Here is an 8,758-nt window from a genome sequence, read left to right on the forward strand (position 1 = left end):
ACATGGCGATGAAGTTAGCTGAGGAGCGAGGAGTAGCAACAGAACTGAAGCAAGAGATGGAGGATGAGAAAAGACCGTGGGCTGACCTCCCCAGGGATCTCATTGAGTTGGTTCAATTAGGTCTATTCATGGGTGATTGCATTCGCCTCCGCCTCGTCTGTAAAGCGTGGCTACAGATCTCTCCTCCACCCCGCTCGCTTCCTGAAATCTTGTCGAAACGATGTTCTAGTCCATGTCTCACGCTCTCTCCTGCAACCTCGTTGAAACGATTTTCTAGTCCATGTCTTTTGTCCTTCCGACGGAATTTAAAAGCTACATCACCGGGCGCAGGTCTGTGCAATTTTTTCTTCCCGATCTACAGCAACAACTATGTGTTTGAAATCCCCGAATTAGTGGATGCAGACATCCGCCACGCCTAGTACGGGTGGTTGTTAATGTCTCGAGGCAGGAACTCGATTTTCTTCTTCAATCCCAGCACAAGAACTACAATCAACCTTCCTGATATAGACTATGCTTGTGAAATTTTGGGGGTCTCTTTCTCAGCCCCACCCACTTGCTCAGATTGCGTAGTTCTCGCTCAATTTGATTGCAGTCCGAAATCTGTTAGCATCTATGTCTGTCGTTGGGGAGAAAGCGACTGGACTAATTATAGAATAGAAAACAAGAATAAAGTGAAGTTTGTGGCATCCAACAGCAATCCAGTTTTCCATGAAGGACGTTTCTATTGTTTGGGTAAGGATGGGAGAGTGGGAGCTTTTGATCCCTCGCTAGGTGAGAATGGTTGGATTGTTCTTCCAAAGGTCATAGGACCTAATATCTCCATTCACAATAGTTTCATGGCCGAGTGCAATGGGAAGATTTTTGCTGTTTTCGTTGGTCGCATTGGAAAGCCAATTTGTGTTCTCAGGCTGCTGAATGAGTCCAGGCTGAAGTGGGAGGAAGCGGTGAGCTTGGATAACTGTACATTCTTCGTCAGCCGTACTGCATCACTGTTGACGCCGGCTCAGAGAAAGGGAACAGAAAACAAGATTTATTTTCCAAGAATTCAGGGCCAAGATGGTGTGTTTTACTATTGGCAACTCGGAAGTACAGTTGTTTTGGAAATTTTTGCTCTCGTGAGGATTTGTATGGCACACGGGAAATGCGGCATTGCACTTGGATTGAAATTGAGTCGAAGCCTGATGAATATTCTGATAAAGAACTCCACTGGTATAATTAGGAAGGTCGTGAGCCCTATGAGCTAACGGTTGGTGCGGTCTCTCAAGAAGTTTACATATAAAAGTTTTTTTTTTTTGTATGTAGGGTTAAGGTTTTTTTTGTTCTTTGGGTCGAGAAGAAATGATGAATATATCTTATCTCTCACGTGGACGTAGGCAATAAGGCCAAACCACTTTGTGAGGTCCCAACACCTTTAAAGAAAAGGAGAAGAAATTTAAAAAGATTAAAAGGATGTTAAGACAGTTACGGTTAAGTCATTCATTCCATGCAAATGGTAGAAACATCCTTCATATTTGTAACAGGCTTGTAAAAACCATTTTGAAGACCCAAAATAGAAATCAAATTGGGAATTGTTCTTTTTCTTCAGAACTCCAAAATGCAAATCAAATTGAAAATCCAATTTGTAACTTTCTTTACAAAATAGAAATCAGAAAAAAATTGAACATATATTCCATTTTTATTTTTTAAAAAACAACAGATCACTAGTGGGTTGAATTTCCCTCATTCAAAAATTAGCATACGAATCAGTTTAACCCAAATTTGAACCAGATCTGAAATTTAGTTTTTTAACTCAACAGCCAACCCCCAAATACAAGACTCCCACAAATTGATTTTCGTTTTCTGAATAAAAAGGCAGACCGAAATGCAGGTTCAAACCTTGTCCTATTTTTTTCTTTTCTTTGAAAAATCATAACATAGACCTCATATCAGATTTACAATTGCTTTAAAAACCAAAATCAGTGTTGCTATTTTTGATAAATCAACATAGACTTACATTGCTTAGATTAGGGTTCAGTCAAAACTAGGAGCAAAAAGCCAAATGTCCAGACAGTCTAGTATACTATTCATTAAAACAGAATCCTTAGCAAGTCAATTATCACATCCATAATAATAATAATAATAAAAAGCAACAAAAACAGGATTGGGATACATGATGACTCAAAAAAATTAAATAAAGTTTTAGTGAATAAGGTGGGGACTAATAGTAATTACTGCCCAGCATTCGTATCCAACCCACTGGTCACTGGATCAGAGTAACAACTTGTGATCCTACTCCCATCCAACACGGCCCAATACCCATTCAACTCCAACTCCAAATCTAAATCCGAAATCTCAGTTATTAAACGACTAGGAAATCCTTTTTAATTTTTCCTGTATTTAACAACTAGGAAAACAACCTCAAACCTGTATAGGTCGAAACTGAATTTATTTGGAATAGGAAGCTAGCGACTCGGTGTTAATCGTTGCTAACATTGCAGAATAAACGGAGGAGAGGTGCAACAGAGCCAAGGATTGAAGGCAGAAGAAGAAGAAGAATCGATAGAGAAAGGCTGGTATTTCCGAGCTCCACCTAAATCAGCAGCGCCCTTTTTAGTTTTCATGCATGGGAGGAAAATGCATAACCGGATGTTTTTCAACCTGCCAGAAGGACGTTATGGGATGACAATTTCTCCGCCTCTGGCTCGGACTGTTTTCTCTGGAGTCCTTTTACACGGGTAAAATTGCAGCTACCGCCATTGAATTTGGAGCCATCCGTTTCGATTTACCGGCTCCACTCTGACATGTTATCCGACAGCCACTGAATCTGATCTCAGTAAGTTTGTGGTGATGTTGTTTCCTAGATCAGAGGAGCCTTGCATCTTGTTTGCTGTTACTACTGCCACCATAACCTTATTTGAAGTGCAGGATCCTGGAATTGATATAAAAACCATAGTAGGACAGTTTTATTTGGTAAATTCTTGAGGAGACATCTTCATTGTTTTCAAATGTGCGCTTGATGAGGTGGACAATTTTGAAATCTTCAAGGTTGATTTCTATAAATTGGTTTGGACAGTGGTAAAAAGCCTCGAAGGTCGAACCTTCTGGATTGGAGGATGCATGGATTGTTTGGTATCAATATCATCTGCAAGTGCAACTGCATAGGGATAAAGGCAGATTGTATTTACTTCTTTCAACACAATGATAGGAGTTTGTATGCTTTTATGGCTGTTCTGAAGAGCAGCCATGTATAAATGCAACTACTTATAAGCAGATTAGTCTCTACAATGTGTTCAAGCTTCTTAAACAAGAAACAAATTGTAAACAACAATCTTCTAATACGGGAAATTATGTATATGATCAAGTCTCAAAAGAATGGGTGCGAATTTCAAGACTCTTCATAAAGTGAAGTTCCCAGTAAATGTTGCAATCTAATATATCATTGCTTTTCCATCCGGTATATAGAAGAACAGATGGTGTTTAACAGATGTAGGCAGCATTGGACAAAATACATAACTGATGGTGTTTTACTTATCCTAAGGTTGTATATAATTTTCACAAGTATATAGACCTTATGGTGTAGGGAAGACCAGATGGTGTTTTACAAACTTGGAAACCATTTGACATTACATTAGCGTTGAATGATAGCTTACAATTTTGATTCATCAATTACCTTGGTGATAAAATAATAGATACACTCTCAAATTCATCTAAATCCCAACATACCACATGTTGCATATGATTGGCCATCCAGTATTAGTGGAGATTGGATGGCCTTTTACAAACTTAGAAACCATTTGACATTAAGCAGACCAAATGATTGTTTTCAGTTTTGAAACATCAATTACAATTGCAAACATCTATCCCCAGATGATCTGCATGTAGTTACACAATTAAAAGCATCTAGAACCCAATAAACCACATGTTTCTATTTGATTCTCATATGTGTACATCCGGTATAAGACAGTCCGAAAGGTGTTTAATTTATAGACTTAGAAACCATCTGACATTGAACAGACCGAATGGTTTTTAACATACTTTCCTAAAAAAGGTGTTATCAGTATAAATCATCTAGTAAAACTAAAAATACATACAAAGATTGGAATTGATATAGGATAAGAGAAATTAATCCATATTAAATAGGAAAAACAAAATGTTACTTAGAATGGCAAGCATTTGTAAAAACAGTTACATTTGTATATACTTAGAACCAAAGTAGAGTTAATTGATGACAAGCATCATTTAGGAGTCCATTGTGTTTTCCTCTTGGATCTACTTCTTAGCCCATATCCTCTTTTGTATGTCTTCACTTGAGAATCTTCCACTTGAGAATGTAAAGTAGTAAGATCAACAACATGATTACAAATTTTTTTCCTCTTCTGTCTTGCATGTACCAAATTATTCCATGGAAGCTCAACTTCATTACATGTGTCATTGTTAGTTATGGATACACCTGCCAATGAAGTAACAACATCCAATGCTTCGTGAACATCTAAGTAACTAAGGATCAACATACTAGACCATGGATATGAGATTCATAGGGGATGTTTGATAACAGCTGAAGTAACTAAATTGAATGGATTATTGTTTTGTCTTTTAGTGAAATTTAATTGAAGGGATTCTTGTTAATAGCTGATGTTGAAGTTAGGTTGATTATTATGCCCTCAATTATTTTGTCAACTAAAAAACAAAACATTAAGCCATTCATTTCAGCCACTTGGCTGTTACTAAATAACCGCTAAATCTTTTCCTAAAAGATCATCATATTCTAAGAGTAGAAAGCCCTAGCTTCCCAAGCAAGAAGTTTTGAATTCAGCAAGCCCCCTCTAAAAGACAAACTCAAACACAGAGGAATGATAGTGCAGGACCCTTTATTGTATGCTATGCAAAAGGGTAAATGAAACTAATAGTCACCCGTTCCTGCGTTATAATTTTAGAAAACAGGTTTGATCTTTTGTTAGAAGATTTTGGGGTCAATTGGATCTTCTCGCAAACACTCTAGGAAGCTATAAAAGGTGGGTGCATGGCAAAGCTAAGTAAGAATGGAAAGGTCTTACGGAAATTGTCTCCTTCCTCCTTGGTGAATGTTTGGATCATATGACAAGAGAGGATATTAAAGTGTAGCTTTTTTTTGAAGAAAAGGGATTCAGGTGTATTTAAAAAGGAAATAGATTAGAACTGATAGTGTTCTTCAATTTTAGAAGCAAATGTAGCTTAGTCCAAAACATGCCATAATGTAAAAGAAGAATTTTCTTTGTGGGCATTCTAGAATCACAACCACAATACCAAATGATCCCTTTACCAATTACCACCAAACAAAAATACAAAACAACATCTGCGAAATAATATACAAAAAGATTGATAGGGGTGTCTAAGGAAAACACCCGTGTATAATTAAAATTTACTCAACACTCCATATTTGTAAGAAGACATACTCAAGGGTTGGGTTTTGCCTCTATATTAACAGAATACATTTAGGCCCAAGCTCGATCTAATTATTGGGCTTAGGTCTTGAGCCATGCCCAACCCTCATATAAAGCCCAAAGTCCAAGCAAGAAATTGGGAAAAAAATATTTGTTTATTTTTATAACAAAACTGATTTATTTATATTAAAGATGTCAAAACCCAAAAATAATGAAAGATACAATTATGTCTTGAGAAAAGAGAAGAGGATCAAAGAAAAAACATTATATATTTTATTATATAATATATTATCAAATCAAGTTTGGTTTTGAATTGGGCTTTTTTAGAGAAAGTCTTAGCCCGACCCAAAAAGAGCCACGCTTTAAGTGTTTTGGACCTGAATCCATAGACCTAAATTCATGTCACGTTTGAAAAGAACGAGTGGTACCAATCTTACCTGTCGGAATACTTGGCCCATGAACAAGTATACTTGCAGGTATCTCGTAACTTGATCAACAAAAGCCTCTCGGATTTCTCGTATCTATTCCGTTTCCCTTCCTCCATCTTATGCCCTTCGATCTTCTCGTAATGGTGATTGATGTCGAATCCGGATTTACCGCACTCGGTTTGGTTGATGTCGAAATGCACTCCCATTCACTTTGCTCCACGTCAGTTATGCATGTAGTTCATAGGTGCGAAGCTTTCTCACAGATAGTTTGGCTTTGTTAAACTCCACCATTGACAAGAATCTCTTTTTGGCTCTATTCAACTTTGTAGAAGAGTTCTCTGTAAACGTTTTTACTTTGCTCCTTGTTTCTTCTTTGTCTTCTTCTCACTTAAAACATTGCTTTATTCCAAGTTGAAGATACAACAACATTAATCTTGAATCCGATTGCAGACCAAAGTTTGTTGCTGTTTTGGTCTATTGTTTTGTTAAAAGAACATATGATGACTCCTGTTTCACCAATCCAAGTGACAAAACTGGGTTTCCGGCCTATACTTTATCTTGACCCTCATGTAATCATGTACACTTGTTTTGGTTTGTAAAATCAATCATTTCAACAAATTTTATAGCAAATAATAATCAATAATGTGTGTAAGTATCTTTACACATTGAGAAAAATTTTATTACAAACCAAACACTTTTATCCATAAAAGTAAAGTATACTCACATATGATAGTTCCTTGATGAATATTGAAGAAGAATGAGATTCCTTATCATGCCTACCACTTAAATAAGAAAACAATACTGCTCTAGAAAAATAATTAATATTCCCTTGTTAATGGCTTCCGCCCTTGTTTCCTCATCCTTCTAGCTCTAAGAATGTGAAAGTAGAAGAATAATGATTTTATTTCATAGATCTGATTTGGAAATTTGTAAAAGGTGAGTTTTTTCCCCTTAATTCATAGGAAAGATGGGATTTTTATGGATTCTGATCAAAAATTTTTGTTTCTTTGGGAAGATTTTTTTTGGGGTTTTATCTAAAGGATTCTCTATACGATTGTTTGTGAGTCTCACTCTCTCTCTCTCTCTCTCTCTCCCTTATATATATATATATATATATATATATATATACAATTCTTCAATCTCTAAGTATGAAAAACAATTAAAATTCACTTGTTAATTACTTCCATCCTTTTCCCTCCTCATATCGCATAGATATTAACATATCATGGTCAAATCTGCCAAATTAAGACCTATTCATAGACGAAAAAGAAAAAGGTCCAAAATCCAAGAAGACCTTAAAAGGTTGGGGGAGACCCAAATATACAATCCTGTCCATCAATATTGGACCATATATGATCATGTACAATTGTTCCGATTTGTAAAGTCAGCCAGCTCAACAAATTTTATAGCAAGTAATCAATAATTTTGGTTTGTAACAAAATTTCTTATCAATTACAAGTTGATTCTCTTTTTCTGATATTAAAATCTTGATTATTCAAATTACAATTTTGCCAAATAATTATTCAAATTATTGTTTATGCAAATATTAGTGTCTAACAATTTTTTCTAATTTTATTACGTTGGGTCAAAAAATAAATACAAATCACCATCAGAGGTCAAATACAAAATTCAAGAAAACAAGAAATAAAACATATCATCAAAAATTAATGAACATGGTGAAAATAAGCCAACAAAACATGAAAATACCAAACATATGGCATAAAGTTCGAGCTAAACAAGAAAAGTGAAAAGAAGATGCAACTAAGGAAAAGAAGTTAAATAATATCTTTATTTTGTTTCTTATATCTTTGATTTTTATTTCAATAGCCGTATTTTCAGTATTTTACTATCACAATGTGAGTATTTTCACTAAGAGCCTTTCTAGGCTTAATAATAGCATCAAATGTTGGGAAGCCGATTGAACCTCTTCCAAAAGAGGTCCAGAACAATAGTGTTGGTATTAAGGTCAGATGAACATATGGCTATTGACTTAACCCATGTAGTCAATGTTCTGAAAACAGTACTTGGACAGCCAATTGAACTGGGTTGGACAAGAACTGGGTCTATGAAAACCTGGCGTTTTGAGGCAAATCTGCCCGGTTAAACTGGCAAACATATACAGAACCAGCCCTCTTTGATCTTCAATCTGGTTTTCCAAACACAGAATGTAGTTGGGATTTCGGATTTACTGCTCATACAATTGTGTATAACAGGCTATATAATCAAATCAATTACGAATGAACATGCCAGTGTAATGAGGCCTATAGATCCCAACACAACTTCTCCAGCATGGTCCAATAGGCATAAAAGGTCCAAGTGGTCAATCATGGCAGTTGGTATGGACCAGAGTGAAACCATGGCCAATCAAGAAGGTACCCTATCCAAGGATCAAATTGGCCTTAGGATCCCTCTCTGTGGGCACCTTAATTGCTTGGTGCAAATTTACATACCTTCTTCCTTTCCATTAATAGTAACAAAACTTAGCAAATATGGAAGCATGGATTACTCTTTCTATATAATTAGCCTTAATGTATACATTAATATGACCACTAATTACATTACTGGTCACTTTCCTTATAATTAATATGGACTTTTATTCAAATTCTGTGTATAAACATCAATATTCATTTAGCCTTCAGATATACAACTTCTAAAATCTAGGAAGTTAAAAATAATCGGTTTACATATTTGGATACAGATTTAAACACCCACATGCAACTAAAGTGAACTTTGGGTCTTCTCAGGATTTCAAAAAGTTAACCAAGACTCGACTTTTAGACTACTTAGGATTGATTAATTAATTCTTGAACTACTCTAGAGTCTAGCCCCATTAACTAGACTTTTAATATTTTTAAGTCACAGCTATTCTACCCCAGCATTTTGACTTCCCATTTACAAACTGAAACTCATTTAATGATTTTTCAAATTAAC

At 35.7% G+C, this 8,758-nt stretch overlaps 1 protein-coding gene across 1 annotated transcript; it reads left to right on the forward strand.

Moving 5' to 3' along the window:
• The first annotated feature begins 2 nt into the window (after positions 1–2).
• On the forward strand, positions 3–1,244 carry LOC148844897 (F-box/kelch-repeat protein At1g57790-like). The gene is made up of 2 exons (XM_088954252.1): positions 3–330; positions 544–1,244. Exons 1-2 carry the CDS (start codon positions 3–5, stop codon positions 1,242–1,244), a joined length of 1,029 nt encoding a protein of 342 aa, XP_088810378.1.
• Positions 1,245–8,758: the final 7,514 nt, after the last annotated feature.

Source organism: Nelumbo lutea, chromosome 7 (genome assembly GCF_056320005.1).
Source record: "Nelumbo lutea isolate HS-2025 chromosome 7, American lotus-T2T, whole genome shotgun sequence".
NCBI classification, from domain to species: domain Eukaryota; kingdom Viridiplantae; phylum Streptophyta; class Magnoliopsida; order Proteales; family Nelumbonaceae; genus Nelumbo; species Nelumbo lutea.

What these genes read in the sequence shown, in the direction of transcription:
- LOC148844897 (XM_088954252.1), top strand. Translation starts at nt 3, where the DNA reads ATGGCGATGAAGTTAGCTGAGGAGCGAGGAGTAGCAACAGAACTGAAG. An exon ending in AGCTACATCACCGGGCGCAG is followed by an intron (nt 331 to 543) that starts GTCTGTGCAATT and finishes TCTCTTTCTCAG; the next exon opens with CCCCACCCACTTGCTCAGAT.